Here is a 19,428-nt window from a genome sequence, read left to right on the forward strand (position 1 = left end):
GATGTCCCAAGTTAAGGGAAGAAAGACAGCCCCAGGCTTGGTGAGGGACCTGACTTTGACTTAACCAAATGAAGCAAGGAGCCAGCTGTGATTACTGGTGTAGCTCTACCCGGGCATCATGTAGACCAACAGTGTTCTCAGCACCGGCAGCACTGATCTTTCCCAGATGAAGTAATGGCATGAGTGCCGGTGGCCGCATCACTCAACAAGGGGACGGCAGCTTTCCCCGCTGCAGCCAGCGTGAAGGGGTAGGCCGATGGGCTCCCATGGGGCCGGAGAAGCGCGACCGGACGCGGCGCCGACGTCGAGGCGCGGCCACGCGGCGAGGCAGGGCGGAGGGGCGGGGCGGCGGCGCCGAACTACAAACCCCAGCGTGCCCCGCGCGGTGGCGAGAGGTGTGCGCCTGCGCCAGGGGGCGAGGCGGAGAGGAAGCCCCGCCCCCGGCGGCGGCAGGCGGCGCTGCGGTTGGCCGGCGGCGCTGCCGCTCAGAGCGGGGTCGGGGGTCAGAGTGCGCGGAGGTGAGTGGCGGTGTTGGGGACTCGTGGTGCGGAGTGTGTGCGGGGCGGGGGGGCAGGGCCGGCCCGGGGCAGCCCCCGCCGCGTGGGGGGGAACGGCCCCGCCGGGCAGGGGCCGGAGGCACGGCTGCAGCGGGGCCCGGCCGGCGCCTGGGCCCGGCAGGCCCGGTGGAGGCGTGGGGCCGCCGTGGCCCGGGGCGGGGGGTGGAGGCCTGGCCCGGAGGGGGGAGATGAGGGGGGCGCGGCCTGGCCTGTTCCCCGGGGTGGCGGGCCCTGCGCTGGGGCGGCGGCCCGCGGCCGGGGCTGTGGGGTGGCTCAGCCGGGCTGCGGGCCGGGGCGGGGCGCCGCCGGGGATGTGGGGAGGCCGGGGGGGGGTGGCACCAGCCCGAGGGGAGGGTACGGGTCGGCGGCGGGCAGGCGTGGTGGCACCTCGTCCGCTCGACGCCGAGCCGCGGCTCCTCTGCGCCGGAGCGCGGCACTGCCGGGCCCTCCGTTCTCCAGGCTGTACTTCGGTGGAAGTGTGCAGGGCGGCCGTGGCAGCCTCCCCCCCGAGCGGGATCCCAGCCCGAGCGGGATCCCTTGCTGTTGGGACATAAGGAAGGGAGAATCGGCTGTGTACCTGGGGGGTGTGTGCGGGAGGAGTAGGAGGCAGCAGCAGTGGGGACTTCCATGTCATTTGGGATGTGAAGGTTCCTGGATGGCAGTGATGGGGGAATACGAGATTTGGTTGGGGTTGTTTTTCTTTCTATTTTTTTATGCTGTGAGATTGAACTTGTCACTTGTCTTGGATCTTGAGAGTGGAGTAAACTTGAGAAGGCTTAGAAGTGCAGGATCTATTTACTTCTTTTCTGACTGGCAGTAGGAATTTCTTTTCTTGCTACTGTACTGTTACAGGTGTTTCTTCTAAGCTGCTGTGCTGTTACAGGTGTTTCTTCTAAGCTGCTGTGCTGTTACAAGTGTTCTTTCTAAACTCAGATATATGAAAAGGTGTTGTCATTTACTCCTTACATTCTGTCTTTCACAAGTCCTGTGTCTGGTGGTTTTACATGATCATTGCTGGCCTGCTTGCTAATAAGTCTGGTATTTGTTTCACTACTTCTTATCTGCTTTCCTTATTGAGCTTTTCGGTTCAGAAGTTGGTGGATTGACAGCCCCTGCTTAGTCCAAACTCTGTATATTCAGTTGCAATGCAAGGGACAAGCAAGCATTTGAATAGGCTAATGCTTGCACTGTGCCTTGGGAAGGATGAGGTGCACAGGGCTCCAGACAGGTACATCTCAATGGCACATGTCCCATCAGGTGCTGTTAGTTGTTTTAGGATTTTATATATTTCACTTTTTTAAATGGTAACTGGAATTTGTTTTATCCTTTAGTTGCTGCTTGCACCATTGTAGCATCTTGTATCACTTGATGTTAAAAGCTGATGTTTGAACTTGTGTTTTCAAGGATGAATTACTCTGAAGTGATATGTTAGAAGTCCAGGTACTCTCCAGTGCGCTTTGGAAATTTTATTTCAGATGGTTTGGGTTCCTTTATCAAGTACTGAATTCTGGCTTTTGCAGCTGGCTTTTCATGTTAATTTATAGTGTTAATTTAATGCTTTTCTTGTTTCAAAGGGTGGCCCCTTCATGGTTCTTGTTCATCTCAAACTGTGCGGTTTCCTACACAAATGATGTTTTGGGGAGTTTTGTGGGTGAGTTTGGGTTGTTTTTTTTAAGTTAATGTGTTTGTCGCCAGACAGATTTGAGTGTTACCAAAATCCAAAAGGAGAAACCCATTAAAGCATTAAAAAGAAAATGTTTATGTGCTCGATGCTAAATAAAGAAGCCCTTGGATTCAGTATACACTGATATGACCTGAAGTGTTTGCCCTGCAGCTGAGATACCCAAAGTGAGTTTGATTCCTTCAGGAGGCCATATCACAGCTGTTTCAGTGCTTATCTTGTTTTGGTTTTGTTAACTTTGGTAGGCCTTGATTTTGTTTTCTTTTCTTATTATTTTTTTTCCCTTAACGTTTTGGAAGAGGCTTAAAAAATGTGAGGCTTTTCCACTTGACTGCCCAGTATCAATCCAGTAGCCACCTCCAGTGGAGGGCCGTGAGACTGTAGAGCAGTGTGTTTATCACAAGTCTGTCCTTGGGTCTGAAGCATGTGTTTTTGCTGGAAATGGTCATCCTGAGTGTTTTACTCCAGTCATGCTAAGCTGACATACGTAGCATGGGACAATGGCAGACAGGGGAGTGAGGGGAGAAGAGCACAAGCTGTGGCTGTCAAAGTGCAGTCTAGAGCAGAGGTGCTGGCTGTTGCTGCTAGATGCCATTTGTCAACTTTTCCCCAAGAGAAGTTATCTGTGCTGGGCAAATGCCAGCTGAGAAGTTGTATTCTCTCCAGGTACATTGTGCAGATACTTGACTCTGACCCACTCCCACCCCCCCAGAAAAGTTTGTTGTGTTGTTTTTTAATTCAGCTGCATTTGTTGCAGTTGTTTGGGTTTGGGGGTTGGTTTTTGTTTGGTTTATTTTTTTCTGTAGTTGAATATTAGGCTCAACATCTTCCCTGGCTGGTTTTCCAGGCTCACTGAGACAGGGTTGTCTGGAAACCGTGGGGCACCTTCTGGAAGTGTGCCTCATTGTAGCTGCTGCCCTGCTTGGAGCATTTGCTTGTCTACCAGGACAGAGCTTTGGCAGAGTACAGACTTTCTTGTAACACTTCTGGAGTTCATTTGTGAAGAACAAAAGCAACCAATGTATTGAGCAATGCAAGTGATGTCTCCCCAAATCCAGACTGAGATTCATTTGGCACTCTCGGGCATTAACCTTCAAGTTCATTCTTAAGATAACGAAGGTGTGCAGCTGTAGAAGTAGTTTGAACAACTGTGGCATTTGTGTATGTGAAGATCAAGTAATTATGCATGCTAGATTCCATTAAACAAAGGGTGGCCTGCTATGTCTCCTTTCCACTAAATTAGGCCAATATGTAATAGTAGCTTTTACTGACTAGAAGCATAGTAGCTTCAGATCTCTTACTTCTGGCACTAGGAGCTCTGCTGTGGATCAAGAGCCCTAAAATGCCATAAATCTCTGAACTTGCACCAAAGAGCAGAGCTGGGAAAGTTTGAATGAAAACTAAGATGTGTTATTTTTTGACAGCGAATGGACTGACCACTGGAATGAGCTGTTTGAAGGTAGTGGGGAGCCTCCATGCTTGCTGCTGCAATTCAAGTCCAGAAACTTTTTCTGAAAGATGCTCAAGCCTTTGGGCTCAATTCAGGAGTGATGAAGTGGAAACTTTTATGGCCAGCATTATGTGAGGTTCAGACAGGATGGTCCAGTGGGCTTCTTGAGTTTGAGTTTTATGGGTTTATGCTGCTAAAACTCAGATACCTTCTCCATTTCCTGCAAAGGGCCATGCCATCCCACATGTCTGTCCTGAGTATGTGGCTTGGTGAGTGGCTGAGCCAACCGACAGCTCCCAGTGGCTCATATTCCTCCCACTTCTGCCAGTGTGAGCCCATCCTCTTCTTTGAGCTTTGGCACTCACCCAGCGTGTCCCTCAGCTGATTCATCCCACTAAACCAGCAGGAAACTATCTTGTTTTAATTGTGTTTTATTCTGGCTCCATTAGCCCTTTTATAGGTTCCTGAACTTGAGTCATCTTAGAAAGGGGCCAGACAAGCTCAGGAACTGGTGTAAAGTAATTAGCAGGAGAGTAGAACAGAGAGGGAAAGATAGGCCTGCCTCCTTTTGGCCTCCCAGAACTATTGGCTTGGTTAACCCTATCTTGTGTAACTTCACCCTGGATTATGGCTCCCATGCAGAAGCAGGAGACTGGACTAAAGGATTCTTGGTCTGATCCTCTGTAAATGGTCTTTTCCTTAATACCAAATCTGCTCTTCCCCTGTAGCTCTCCAGTCCTTTCCTGTATGCATCTGTATTGTTGCTTTTTTGGTTTAATTTTTGTTGTTTCCTTCCTTTACACTTCCTCTAAGTGACTGATCCTTTACTGTGTGGAACTTCTTTAGACTCCAACTTACACCCATTTAGCTATCCACAATTACTCTTGGAGAAGGTTTAAAAATACACAGCAAAGCCTGTCTTAGGAGACCAGTCACAAAACATGGATTGCTTAGCAGAGGCAGCCTAATAAAATTGCAGTGGAATTGTACTGTGCATCTTTGGGACAACTTCTGGTTGGTCTGTTGGGATGAGTTCACATGTGGAAGTCTTGTGTGTTTCACTGTGTTGTCAAGTGAACTGAGATGTTTTTGTTTCCCAGCCTCATAGGGTGTGATAGCCTCAGGAAGTGCTTTCCTAACTAATCAGTGCCTTCTTCGCTCATTGTGATCTCACAAGCCATCGCGTCTGTGGTGTCACAATGGAAGAGATTCTGGTGCAGTGACATAGCTGACATATCTGGTGGTGCCTATGACATATCAGCCAAGGAATGCAGCGGGAAGAATGAGCTCAAGAACGGGACAGACCTTCCTTAACCCAAGAGTGCCCTCCATCCTTTAGTCAACCCTTTCTGTGTTCACCTATCTCCTCTATAATGGCTAATATAGAGGGAAGCCGGTGCCTATATAGAGTGAATTGGGTTTTTTTAATTGAACTACTGAGATGCAGGTACCTCCTAGATGAGTGGTTACCTGACTTTGCTCCTGTAACCCTCATCCTTCTTTGCTCTTACCCTCACTTGTTGTATTGCATCTAATTTTAGACTGTAAGTTCTTGAGAACAGGGACCTCTTCATCTGTAGTGGCAAGAGGCTGGGTACTATCATGGAGTGCTGTAAAAACAAAATGATTGACACCAAGTTGTATCTGAGCTGAGTAATGATGGGACAGCATATAGGCATCCTGTGGCAGTGCTTGGGAAAATTATGTTATGCATTTTCCAAAACACGGGCCTTGTTGTCTAGCAGGGCCGGAGACAAACCCAGCCAAAAGTGAAGGGAATGCAACCCTGAAGTGTACTGAATTCATGTTCAAGGAATGATGCCATGAGGTTAACAAAGTAAAGAAGCAAATTTACCTGTCTAAAACTATGTGACATTATTAAAATGGTTCTGAAAGCTTTGTGTTTTGTTGTTTGTTTTACTTTATGTATATTTTCTGGTTTTGTTTTGTTGGTTTTTTTCCAAGTTTGGATCATAAGAGTGGGTAAGCTGCTTTTGGTCATAGTCTCTTGTTTCCTGCTTTGCAGGCTAGCCAGGTGCTGTCATTTTTGCACTGTTCATAAAATGAAATACTTGGGTTTGGCTTAAGATTGATTTAGAAAAAAATATATGGAGTTATCTCTATTGTTCTTCAGTTAAATCTTCACACAACTGAAATATGGGCTCACATTTGACCTCTGAGTATGCATTTGAACAGCTACCAAAAGGGAAGTTTGTTATACTCTTTTCCAGGTGTTCCTAAATGTATCCAGTTTTGTTCTACAAAAAGCATCTTTATTACCCTATCTTTTTATCTTTTATATTTATAATTTAATAAAACAAGACACTATAATTTAATAAAGTAAGAAAAACCTGACTTACGTTTTGGATTGGTTTTGGCTGCTCTAGCCTTAAGTTCAGTTGTCCGCAAGAGACAATCGCAGTTTGCCCCTACCCAGGCTTTTCACAGGGGTTAAAAGGAAGCATGAAACTCCCAAAGCTTGGTTGCTTTTATTTTTTAAGTTCAGTTTGTCTTGTCCTTTACATTGGTATGGGGAGTTTTGGTTTTTATTATCTTAAAGGGCCATATTACTGTAACAAAGTAATTCATGTGTAAATGGAGGTACCAACCTGAACTTAGGTGTTGGTCTTCTTGCCCCCTTTCCACATCAGCTTATCAAACTGGACAGTGCAGGGGACTATTTTGGGGTTGAAGGCAAGCTATTAAAGTCATGCCTTCTCTTGCTGCTAAGTACTTTAATTCAATGTGATTGTAGAAGGTAAATAACACGGTATGTGCAAAAAGCCCGTTAGGTCAAGGTCATAGGCTAATTCATCTCTGTATTGATGGATTTGAATCCTCTGCATGTGGTGCACGTATCTGTGGGTTTGGGGCTGCCCTGCAGGTAGGAGGGAGCACTTTCAGTGCCCTGCTGGCTTTTGTTACCAGCATTCTCCATGTGGCAGGAGTTCCTTGCCCCTTGTGGTCCCCCCTAAGCAGCTTCCCGAGTGGGAAGCCTGGAGCATGATGCCTGCCAGTGCAGATTCTCTGCTTCATACTTGGTGGGGTCCCTGGCAAGCCAGTGGCTGGAGCTGACACTTGCCTTTCTCTTGGCTTTCGTCACTTGCTGGTGGTCAAACTGTCATGATTTAGTATCATGTTCTCGGACCACTAAACAAGCAAGAACTATGGTCAGCCTGAGCTTGTCTTGTTCCCTGCAAGTAACTGATTGCCAGATCAGATGTTTTTTCTAATGACTTAAAGACAGTTGTTGATTAGACGATGTCACGTGTGGCACATGGTGCTATACAGCACATAACACAAACTTTATCTTCCAGCTGAAACCCACCACACATGGCCATTTCCCATGTTATTGGGTGTTGCAAATGTAAAGCGCTGTCACATTTTCCTAGGTCTGTGTGCAATCTGTCAAAATAATTCCTGAGGTCCAGCCTCAGTTCGCGGTCCCATTATGTTTCATATGTATCTGTATAAGGAATCGGAGCTGTGTGATATGAAATATTAACCTAGTAGTGCTGAATGCCAGATGTGACAGCTTGCCCTGTCTGAGATTATAATCTGATCCTCTGTGTGTGTAAGAAATATATGTGATGTTTTACATAGGTTTGGAAATGGAATCACTGAACATGTGGATTTATATGGGTAGAGCTGGGTTTCTAATTTTTGAAGTTACATTGTTGTCTGTTGGAAAAAATACAGGATAATTACGAGTGCTTTGCATTGTCATAGCCGTTATAAATGCTTTACGTGACTTCTAATAAAGCCTGTTTGCTCACCAGCTATCTCATGCTCTGACCTTGCCAAAGAAGATGATGTGAGGTCTTCCCAGCGCACCTAGAGCAGTATCTGGGTAAACATGCAGTTAAAACTTCATTTGGCTGAAGGTGCAGAGTTTGCAGTGGGGTTGCCCTTATTTGTATGCCATCTGTGCAGGGGAATCAGCATGCAATACCCCCACTCATGCACCTTTATTTGGAGCATTGCTCCCTCTGCCACAGGGCAGAACAGGGAGGGAGGCTGATTTTAGGATGGGGAGCTTGATGCTGTCATTACACATGGACCATCTGCAGAAGTTGTTAATGTAAACAGGCACTAGATGTTGGCCATTATTCCCCTGTGCTGATGTCCCATGGTACCTGTGGGACACAGGCCTGCTGGGGTCTGGAGTGGTGCTGCCATGGCTGCATGGTGCTGTGCCTGAATCCTGCCTAGATGGTTGGTTTACCTTTGCTGTGTAGCTCAGTGGCTTGGGACCCTCTGCACTACTGTGCATCATGTGGCCAGCCTGAAGATTTGTGGGGTTCATGTCTGATGCCCTTGTCTTGCCAGTTGAGATAAATTAGAGAGGTACTGATCTTGCTGCATGTGGGTGGATTATATATGTTTTATTGCCTGTGTTTGATATAGGGGTTGGAGCCTGCCTGCCTCCCCCACTCCAACTGTGTGTTTTACCTTATGCAGTAGGCTAAAGACCAGGTTTTACTGCAACTAACTTGCAAGCTGCTTTGTTCTGAGATGTTATGTTTGCTGTAATGTGCCTTCAGATTCATAGCTGGTAGTTTGAAGGTTTAAAGCACGTATATCTCAAATATCTCTTATCTGATAAAGTATGTATATTATCTGGGGCAGATTAGAAGTGAATATAACTTCTGTTTGGCTGTGATGCTTCTATTAATGACAGTAAAAGCAGTAGATGGAAAAGCAATAAGTAGAACTGAGCCCCTATAGGATAAAGACAATATTGGGCTCTTCATTATGGTTTTGTAACTTGAGTTTTCAGTTTTCCAGGTACCTGCTGCCTGACACACTGCTTTAAGAAAGCAAGCACCCCCCCAGCATGTGAAAGCCACAAGGTGGATGCATTTATGCTATGGAATTGGCAGTGTGGACATTGGCTCAGTCTTAAACCATCTCATCTCCTTTGATTTTTGCCTTTCACTCAAAACCTTGGAAAGGGAAGGTTACCAAATGCATGTTTACTCGAGGCACACAACGTGCTCAGCCGCAATTATCTCCTAATCTGGTCCTTTCGAGTTTCTCTGGTCTCGCAGGTAAATACAGATTTAGCTGTTATTCAAGGCATATTATTTACCTCATTAAGTGTGTGTTTTGGCACGTGCATTATTTACCTGATGGACTAACGGATGGGAGAGAGCAAATGCAGTCTTTTGTGCAAACAGCCACTTTGTTCATGGGCAGTGATGAGTCCTCTGTTTTGCCTTTCCCAGTTCGGTTCCATCTCTCATAGCAGGCACTTCCAGCCCTTCACAGTGGTGCCAACAGTGAGTGCAGATACAGGGAGGGCTCAGAAACCAAGTGGGTGGGTGGCACATGGTGAGATGGAGGTCTTGCCCAGAGCCTTGGGCAGTAGGACCAACCATGAGGGTGGAGGAATGGATTTAAATCTCTATATAGCAATGTGTGTGTATATATATGTACACACACAGAGGGGTGCTTCTATCCTTGTTCAAGAAGATTGTGGTGTTGCAGGTTACCTGTTTTGCTGTCAGTCACTGTACCCACCTGTGTAACACCTCCATGAGTTGGGCTTGAACTCTCATCCGATAAATCTGTTAACAGCCCTGAGGCTGACCTGCCTTGGGCAGTGACAGTCCTGTTGGGTTTTTCCTGGAATGTCTTAAAAGAAAAAGCATGGGGGAATCCAGGGAGTCTCACATGGATAATGTATTTTATTACATAGCATTTGTTAAATAGAAGCATCTGAAGGTGATGGCCATGTGAGGTATTTCTTTGGGAGGAAGCCTGTAACCTTATAGAGTCCTGCTTGCATTTAGAGTTCCTGAAGTCCCTGGGTGTGGGTTTGTTGAACCAATATCCTTTGAGAGCTACCTGAAGGAAGAAATTGAGTGTAGCACTAGAATCACATCTCTGAGAAACCTCATACACAGCGCAAATGAGTATTTCCCCTGGAGAGGAGCCTTCCAGCCACCAGATACATGGATTTGTAATGGAAGTGGGAGGTTTTGGTGCAACTGAACAGGTGCTTCAGGGTCAACCTGTATGGATGGGTTGTAGTGTTGATATATGTATTGTTGTATTGAATTCCTACCACGTATCAGGAGTATATGAAAAGACAAAATGCCTCCTTAGAATCACAGAATGGTTGGGGTTAGAAGGGACCTCTGGAGATCATCTGTTTCAGTGGGGTTTAGAACAGATTTTCTGTGTTTTGTGTGATTTATGTTGTGTTCTGCTATGATAAGGTTCAGCAGGGGGTTGCAGCCTGGTGCCTGGAGCCATGACTGTTGTGTGCCTCATAGTTCTTCATTTAGAGTTGTTGCAGTGGTTAACTTCCAGTTGCCTGTAATTCTGGACACCTTGAGCTCAGTCCAAATGTCATCTGCTGTGTTTAGAGCAGGTTACTGTTATTTCAGGTTTCCAGTGCTGGAACCTCCACTGGGAAGCAAGAGGAAATCTCTATCAGAGGACAGTAGAGATGCTAAAAGAGCTGAGATGTACGTTTGCATGAGTAACACAAGTCTCTCTTCAGTTTCAGATGCCTCTGGATGTTCAATGATAGCACTCCTCCATACTGGAGCAGCAAAGTTTCCCCAAAACTTACTTCCAAGGGCAAGACAAGCTGTGTGCTCCCTCCTCCCAGCTGGTGTTCTCAAAGAGTACAGCTCCATCATAAGCAGGAAACTGGCGACCCACGGCTTTGGAGCTTGCATGGCAGCAATGTCATCCTTTCCTCCACAGAGATATCACTACTTCCTAGTGCTGGATTTTGAGGCTACATGTGATAAACCACAGATTCATCCTCAGGTAAATAGTCAATCCTGTTAATTATCCTCTTGCAGGTTGCTGCTGCTGTTCTGAGAGATGGAAGGAAAAAGCACAGTGCTGGCTCACTCATTTTCTCTGGTTTGTCCCACCTTTCTGTTGCTGGTCTTCCAGGGCTCTTGCCAATTACTTGCTCTCTCAGGAGCAATGCCAAGACTGTTTAGTGGGAATGAAATGAAGGAGCCTTTTCCATTGAGGAAGTAACAACTCACATGTAACTGAAACCCTCTCTTAAGTCATCTTCTGAGATGCCTGTCATCTGCTTGAACGAGGGGGAGAGTAAGAATTTTTTGGCTGGGAACCTGCATTAGTAGTGTACTCATGGCAACCTTGTTTGATTCTGCAAGAAAAAAGGCTGTTGGTAGCCAAAAGCTTTAGGACAGGAATAGTCTGAATGATATATGTGCAACATAATGGTGTTTCTAAGTAGAGAAGAACAATATTTTGGAGCTGTCTGATTTTGCTGCAGTTATCTTGCCTGCGTGTTAACTCTGGATTGTAATGAAACGAGTTCAGCTTCAGAGAGGTTTTGCAGTGTCTTACCCCTTGAGACGTATAGAGATCCAGATGAAGTACAGTAGAGCGTATTAGTAAATATATTATCAGTTGTCAGCCGGATAGGCCAAGGTTTTCCATTTAAATTACAAAACTGCTAGAAAGGGATTAAAAAAAAAACCTAAACCCCCAAAAACTATCATTGGGTTAGTAACAAATAAACGGAATTTCTGAGTCTCTAAAATGAACTTTGATTTCTCATCCTCATCTGCTAAGCAATTTGCCTTGTATATACTAAAGTCTGAGTGGTTTTCGTGTGTTCATATCTCTGGTTTCCCTTGCACTTGTTGAAGGGATACTGCAAGTCAGGGTCAAATTTGACCCCTCTCATTCCCAGTAGTGCCCTGGTGAGTGCCACCTGCCTCTTGTGTTTCTTGGAAAATGGACAGCAAATTTCCTGCTCTTTTGCTGGGTCTTTGTGAGAGGCTGCTGTGGTTGTGCATCCAGTTCTGCTAGCAAGGTCTTAACTGCTCTCCAAGTGAGATGTCAGGCTATTTCCTGCATGCTCTGCCTCGGGTGCACGGACCTGTCAAAGCTGTAAATTGGATCTACCTTGTCCCTTTGGATATGGGCTTGGTCTGTGCACATTTTGATGCAAAACCATGATGCATGTGGAGGTAGTTTACAGCTGGCAGTAAAAAGGAGCATGAGTGGAATATGATTACTACTGTTTTAAGGAGCTTTGTCCCCAAGTCCTTGCCAGGGAAAGTAATGGTCTGGGCCAATGCAGATATGCTATATATTTTGTTGGTGAGATAGCACCTTTAACGTGGAGATGTTCTTCAGTGTTGTTTTTCTAGTCTGCTGTGTTTAGTGCCTGTCTGTGTCACATCATGTGTGGAAAGGGTTGTTGGTTCTTCACATCCTCACCAGCAATTTAGACAAATAAAGAAATGGCTACATGGGAATCAGTGTAGCTGCAAAGGCAAAAGACAGCTGCCAGAATTGGACAACTTCATAAAATAAGACTTTAGTTGATGCCCCTACCTACATCTTACTTACCTTTTTGCTGACCAGCATGGCTTTTGTTCTCTCCGCTGCTGGGCTGTATGTTATGGTGAGCAAACTGTGCCATGTATTTCAGTGATATTTTGTGCAGGGTTCTAGTGGCAGGCTCTTTCACTGGAGCAGTAGCAGAGAGGTTTTGGAGGTTTGGTTCGAGGACATAACTGGGACCTAGGAATGGTCAGGTGCTGATCTTCACCATGATCCTGATCCTTTTTCTGCTGTTGTTTTAGTATCTGCAAAATAGAACTCTAGATCAATGAGAATTCAAATGCATTGGAATTTGACAAGGAGGCTGCAATATACAGAGCTAAGCTGTGATCCAGGTTACGTTGGAGGGGTAGGCATATCTAAACTTAGCCAGCTCAGCCTAGAAGTCTTACAGAGTCCTCTTGTCACCATGCAGTACATTTCACATTTCTCACTAACTGCTCTTCAGACTGTTCTGTCTTCTTACCAGAAACAACTGGGAAGAGCTGTTCTTTTATCTACACCAAGGTGTGCAACTGCCACATCTACTTCCTCTCCTGCTTGCTGACATTATCCCTGGGGAAATTCTTCATGCTCATTCAGGAGCCCTGATGACTCCTTTATTTCCATTCCTTTTCATGCTGCCCAATCCCTATTGAAGGTCTGGTGGTATGGCCCACATAATGGGGATCAAGGAGGGTCAAGGGCAGTGGTGTTCCCCTGGGAAGCAATGATCACTGCCTGTCACTGCCCATATGCTTTACCCATGGTCTTGTTCCCAAGGCAGGGACAACTGAATGAGGTGTCTCTGTTCCTGAGATGCTGTGATTTATAGACTCACATTGTAATGGGAGTGGATGTTGATTTTCACCAAATTTAGGCTGTAGCAACAGATGTGCAGTCCCTGCTGAACTCCCTGCTCAGAGCAAGGAGATGCGTGATAGGCAAGCTGCCTTGGGAGCCATAGCATAGGCTCAGAGAACTTCCTAGGAGGAATATGTCCCTGAAATCTCAAAACTGCTCCAAGAGTAGTCTGGGAAGCAGACTGTGAGGTATCTTCTATGTGTTTCACAAGCAGTGCTCTGTGGAGCCTGTATCACAGCAATCCTATGCCAGGATGGGAATGCAGAAGGTGACTCACACAAGTGACGGAGACTGTCAAAATCTTACCCAGAGGCAGATAATGGAGATGTGCCTGCTTATTCTATCTAGACATCCCCCTATAGCAGCTTTCTTCTTGCGTGGTTTTTGTGTGGCTGTTAAGCTCAGTACATTAGAAATCACTTGCCAAAACCTTTATTAAGGATGATCGTGAATTGCTGAAAAGTAGAAGAAATTCAGGCTTGTTTCCCATGGCAACTTTAATTCTGCACTTTTGTGCATAAGTATTACAGTGGAATATTAATCTGCAATTACCTGTCTTCATGCAGCTTAGGCTTGGGTGTAGTTTTAAATACCCAGCTCTCAGTTCAGTTTCTTACAATGTTGTTTCAAGAGAAATGCCATTAAAACTGCATGTAACAGTGACTTAATGTCTGTCTTTTTACTAAAAGTAAGTAAAATAATATATATATTTGTCATCTTGCCAATTATGGCTGTTGTTATGCCATTCATATGTTGGAATGCTTTAAGTTGTAGAGTGACAGGAAATAGTTCATGTAAAAGCTGCTTCAGGTGGGTTTTTCTGTTAGTGTTAATTTTTTGAACAGTCTTTGGGAAAAACTTTTTGAGGCTTGTAGCTAGTTCCTCTCAACAGTAAAAATCTTGCTAAAAGCACATGAATATCCATAGCTCAACGTCCTACAAGATGCATCTGAAATTAAAGAGATGCTGTTCTTTTTTAATCATGTTTTCCGTGTGTCACGTGCTTCACTGCAGGTCTGTTGGGCTGTTGTGAAATCTTATTTTGACCAATATTGAGAATAATGTCTTTATTTTAAAAGATGTAGAGAGAAGACCAATGTTTCAGAGAGGCTTCTGCAGGGTTTGAGGCACCAGGTGCGGTGTAACCCTCAAAAACTACATTCTCTGTGGCAGTCATTTTGCCTTGGATATGTCCCTTATTCTTCCAGTAAGTGGGGACAGCCTAGCTGTGACCCATATGAATCTGACAGGGTGGGTTATGGCTTCAGGCAACAGAATTAGCTGTGTTCATTTAAAGCCCAGTGAGCTAGAGAACATGAACAGTTACTGAACCCAGATCTCCTGAAGAGCACAACCAGGAGACCACCTGGCAAGATGTCTGATGTATGAAAAAAAATATTCAAAGCCATTTCTTATTTAAAGATATAAACCCAGCATTATTATAGCAACAAGCCTAAAATAGCAACAAACTCAGGTGGCCAATTGCTGCAGTCCTAACCTGACCCAACCTGCCTAGCTTTCGGCTGGTTATTGACAAGCTGGTGAGATGACTACTTTAAAGCCATCAGTCATGTTGCCCTTTCCCTTGCAGCGTGTGGAGGCCTGACATCAGTTATGCATCCCGGCGTGCAATTCCCCATCTGTGCTGTTTGAACACTGTATCCTTAGCTGTGCAAACATTACACATCGTTTAGGTGACAAGTTGCAAAGTTAAGTAGACTTGTTGTTACAGCAGAAAGCAGTTGAGCAGCAGTCACCCTGAAAAGAAAAGATCCAGGCTAGCTCAGGAATGTGCAAGTCCGCTGCATCGTGTTTAAATGTTTGTTCACCTCTCTGTAAAGCTGCTGCTAAAGGTAATGTGTGCTCCTGGAAATGTTCACAACACGTGCATTTCTGAAGGAAAGGGAAGGGAATGGATGCCACAGGTTTGTATGTTTGCTGTGCTTGTCCTGCCCTGTGGTCACTGAGGATCTGTGTGAGCATGCAGCAATTTCACAGCCTCTGTGGCAGGAGGGGTATTTTGCATCCCCCAAGGCATGATGCTTTAAAAGGAGGCAGTATTATTCCATTATGTGGTATGTATCTGGTGCTGTACAGGGACACTGCTTTTTAGGCAGCTGTGGTTGCTGGGGAGTGGTCTTTGCTGTCTTAACGTGGCCTTTACTTAGTTTTGAACAAAACCCTCTTGGTAAAATGCAGCTCAGCTCTTTTGGTGAGAAAGGCCCAGGGCATGCCTAAGTCTTGTGCTTTCCTTCCTCTTTGTGCCAGGCTGGCTGTGCAACCATCCCTGTGTTGTCTTTGTTGGTCTGTGTACTTGTTAGCTGGCAAAAGAGCTCTTGGTTATGTTATTTAGTTCCTCTCTGCCAGGCAGAAATGCGCTGTCACCAGTAGCTGTTTGTGATGTCTGTAAAACCCTGGGTGTTCATTTACATGCAGTAGTATGCCCTTTCTACCCATCCCAGATGTTTTAGTGTTGCTGGCAACATTGATCATTTATGCTGCTCAGTATCAGGTGAAGAGGTTGGGTCTTGAAATGGTTTGATAATTCTGCATAGGCTGGTTGCCTGCGATACAAAGGAGCGGACGTGAAAAAGGATATAGTGTAGTTGTCAACTTGCAATGGAAAGGTAACATTTGGAAATGTGTGTGTGCTGTTTTTAACCTGATTTGAGTACTAAACTTCCCCCAAACTGTCAAGCTTAAATTGTTGTTGGCTGTGTCGTTGGAGATTTTCTGGGTGGTTAAGTATATGTCAGCAGTGCTCAAAGAAACAAGTTGAAGTGTTGATGGTTTTGGTCTATATTTCTCATCCCAGGTGTCGAAAGAGGAGGGAGGTTCTGCCTTGTTCTTCATGTCTGGGTGCTGCTGGAAAGATTAAAATAGCTTTGTGAGTTTTGGCAAGGTGAGGTGATGCTGATGGTGAGAGGCAGGAACCAGCCTGGGAGCGTATGACTACCAAAGCTTTCATTCAGGATGGCAGGACAAGGGTTGTGAGCCAGCTGTCAAGATTTCAGATACATTGGCAGGTATAAAAGGAGTTCCAAAGACCACAATGGTAAGTTTAAGGGTGAAATGTCATTTGTGAGACATGGATCCTCCTTTTCTTGGCTCTGTAAGAGGGGACCTCAGCTGTGGAAGTGCTTCACTTTGGATTTAATACTTAACCCTTGAGACTATTTTAAAAGGATGCAAAAGAAAGTGAGTGTGATCAGGGGTCTGCAAAGTACAACCGTGAGTGCAGGCTGGATAGCTTAGGGGTTGTGTTCAGCACAGTGACAAGACGGGTCTGTATTTTCTTGGGCTAATGATTGGACTTGATGGTCTTGAAGGTCTTTCCCAACCTAGTTGATTCTATGATTTTATGATGAGGTCTTGCGGTGCAAAAATGCAAAAGGCGATGTTCTGGTCTGTATCTGCTGTGGGCAGAAGAGCAGTCTTGAATTTAAACAGCAGCAAGGAAAATTGTGATTAGACATTAGGACAAACTTTCCAGTGATAAGACTAATGAAACAGGAGGATAAAGTGCCTGAGGAGTGTGTGAGTCTCTCTTATTGGAGTCGGTAAAAACAGCCTAGACAAAGTCAGAAATTATTTAGGGGGAGGTGATGCTGCCCTCAGGCAGGTGCATGGACTCTCTTTTAAAGCTCAAGCTCCTGAAGGCATGTGATTAGATGTGAATTTCAGCTTCTATTAAAGAAAGAGAAATGGTCCCTCACCCTCGCCGTTGTAAGGAAGCACCTGGAAATAAAAGCCAGGTTTGATGCCAGTGCAGAAACAAGAATGCAGGTCCAGATTGATCTTTGAGGAAATCCATCCTTTGACATTGGGGTGCAGTGTGAGTGCTGGGGGGTGGGCACTAAGGTTCACCTAAGAGTTAGGGGAGGAAGAGACATTGGAGAGTCAATGACCGGGCAACAGAATTTGTCTTCACATCATCTTATCCCAGTGTTTCGTGATCTTCCCATATTCCTGCTTGTTCTCGTGTGTGTTGATTTTGATCTGTATTTCCCTTCATGCTTTCCTGGGATATAGCAGTTTTTTAAATGTGTTAAATTGTTGGTTGCATGCATATGTGTACCTTAAGCTAGGTGTTGATGGAAAATGAAATTTGGGCATCAGCTGCTTCCCTAGAGACATTTTTACAAGATTAGTCAGTCCACAGAGTAACTTACTTGGGACAGGAGCACTGAGAGCCTTCACTCTGTGTGTGCAGATGGGCATCCTTTGCAAAGTCAGGATAGCCCCGATTCAGCAGAAGTCCTGCTGTCCCCACCGCAGAGTTGTTGCCTTGATGGCACTTGTTTTGGTTAGTTTAATACAAATTTAGAGGTGGGGAAAAGACCTAGGAGGTCATCTTGGTCGCTGCCCTTGTGGGCCAGTGCAAGGCTGCTCATTTGGAAACAGCTTTAGTTAAAATAATAATTAAGGCAGAGGATGGGAACTGGGGAGGCAGATCTGTTAGGCCAGTGCTGTCCTTACCATGTCCCTTTTCGATTTTAATTGCCATGGAAAAAAAAGGAAAATCACAAGGCTTTAAAAGCTCTGATTCTTCCTGCTCTTCAACCCCCCGCCCCCTCCCCGATCTTGGAGGCATCAACTCTCATCTGTCAAAGTGTAAATCAGCAATTAAAACACAAACAGCGAAATGCCAAAGATGACCCGAAGCACAAAGCAACTGACAAACAAGTCCGGACAAATCGGCGGATAATTTATAAGCATTGCCCTAAAATCTAATTATTTGGCAATTCGAATTTGCAGCCGGCCAGGGCTGTGCAATAAATTTAACCCGCCATAAATTATTTAGGAGCAGCCCGTGGTGTAAATCAAAAACACGAGTGTTTGTTTAAGAAATAAGCTCCTTGTGCATAAAATGACTTTTTTTTTCCTTTCAAGAGCTGGGGAGAAGCATCGCTGAGCAAAATGAGCTGGTGCTGAGGCCGTGTCCCTCTGTGGAGACTCCCTTGCCTCTTCTGCCCTTACCTTTCTGAAAGGTGTAAAGGGATCCTTTAGTAGGAAGTTTTATGCTTTTCCCAATCTGTAAAAATCCCTTTCTCTCAATGGCCTCTGCTTGTTTTTATTGCATTTTGAACAGTCAGCTCTGATTTTTATGGGCATCGTTTATTCTTGTGTTTATTAAACTTCTTCACATGGGGGTGGGAGTAAGGGATAAATTCATCTCTGGTAGTTTTTTAACTGAATAGGCCACGCGATCTTCCTCAAATATATAACTGGGTCTTCTAAAGTTGGCCCTGTCCACTTTGTATGTGGGCTTCTGGATTAAAAGGTTTTGAGAGCCAGAAAGCTCTCACTGGGCACTGTGCTCTTTACATCTAATGTCATGTCCTCCAAAACCGAAAGGATAAGCAAAAAGATTCCTCTGTGGGAATTAGTGTAACTTCAGATGCTTTCTTCTCTGAACTCCAGAGATCTGTCTGTTACAGGAAATTATTTAGTGAGTATAGTTGTGTGCTTGTTCATTTCTTTTATTAGCAAGAAGATCAATACAGCTGAACGTGTGCATCCCTGCTCTGCTGTTAAAGGGAGGGGAGTTTCATTTAGGAAGGTTGGATAAGGAAGGGGTGGGTTTATAGCGCTGCTTTCACATGCCCTTATGAATATTTCAAATCCTTCTTAAAAGGAAGCCCCTCGGCATTCCACAGTGACCCTGCAGGCTCCTGCTGCCACCCTGTCCCCTGGCCTGGGACAGCCAGGTTTCATAGGAGGCTTCCACCTGGAACATCTTTTTTGGAGGGAACATTTGTTTAGTTTATTTTTTAAAAAGGCAGAAATTCCAAACAAGCTGTCACATGGATTTGTGTGAAGTACCGTGAAATCATAAATGCAAGATTGTTGTAAAGAGAGTGGACCTGGTAATGGATATGTCTAAGCCTCCGGCTCTGTCGAATCCTATTGTTCCTGTGTTTGGGGGCGCAGCTGAGGGGAGGGACAGGGTGCCAATGTCTTTTTCTTTAAGCGTGTTAATATTGATTTTAGAAGCTCTGTGTTCCAACAATATAAATGCAAATGCCTGTAATTGGGAGCCGCGTGCAGAATTTCTCAACAGAAAACATGTTCAACTTTTCATGACAATGAAAGGAAAATAAAAAGCTGCTTATTTATTGCTGGTGGTTTGAATCCTGGATTTACTTTCAAGTTACTTTGCAGGGCTAAATAAAATACCTAATTGCAGTGCTCGCAAAATTCAAATGGGTACATTTGTTCTTCTGGTAGCTGGCGGCTATTTGCAGCCTCTGGACACCCTCAGTATTATTTCAGCACATCCATAACTTCTGGTTGGGCAAGAAGGAAAATCTGTGGGGGATTTAATAAATAAATAAATACTTAGAAGCCCCAAATGCTGCTGGCACAAATCACTGCTGAAACTGGAATGTGTACTCAAGTGTTGGAAGTGGAAATGGGTGAGGATCTCAAGGTAATGCTTACGGATGATGAGACTAACACAAAGAAAGGAAGTGTCAGTGAGCATCTCTTTTTAATTCCCTGGTGACTCTCTCCTCTACCTTTCCCACCCAGGAAGAAGC

The 19,428-nt window shown here is 45.1% G+C and overlaps 1 protein-coding gene across 3 annotated transcripts in view; it reads left to right on the forward strand.

Annotated features, from left to right (window-relative positions):
- The first annotated feature begins 439 nt into the window (after window positions 1-439).
- The window catches only part of ERI3 (ERI1 exoribonuclease family member 3), a 129,266-nt gene continuing 110,277 nt past the window's right edge, over window positions 440-19,428 (forward strand). For all 3 annotated transcript variants that reach the window (XM_034063608.1, XM_034063609.1, XM_034063610.1), the window contains exons 1-2: window positions 440-518; window positions 10,200-10,474. In XM_034063608.1, the coding sequence (XP_033919499.1) occupies window positions 10,223-10,474 (252 nt within the window). In that variant the 5' untranslated portion in view covers window positions 440-518; window positions 10,200-10,222. The remainder of the gene's footprint in view (window positions 519-10,199; window positions 10,475-19,428) is intronic.

This window comes from Melopsittacus undulatus, chromosome 6 (genome assembly GCF_012275295.1).
Source record: "Melopsittacus undulatus isolate bMelUnd1 chromosome 6, bMelUnd1.mat.Z, whole genome shotgun sequence".
In the NCBI taxonomy this organism is placed as follows: domain Eukaryota; kingdom Metazoa; phylum Chordata; class Aves; order Psittaciformes; family Psittaculidae; genus Melopsittacus; species Melopsittacus undulatus.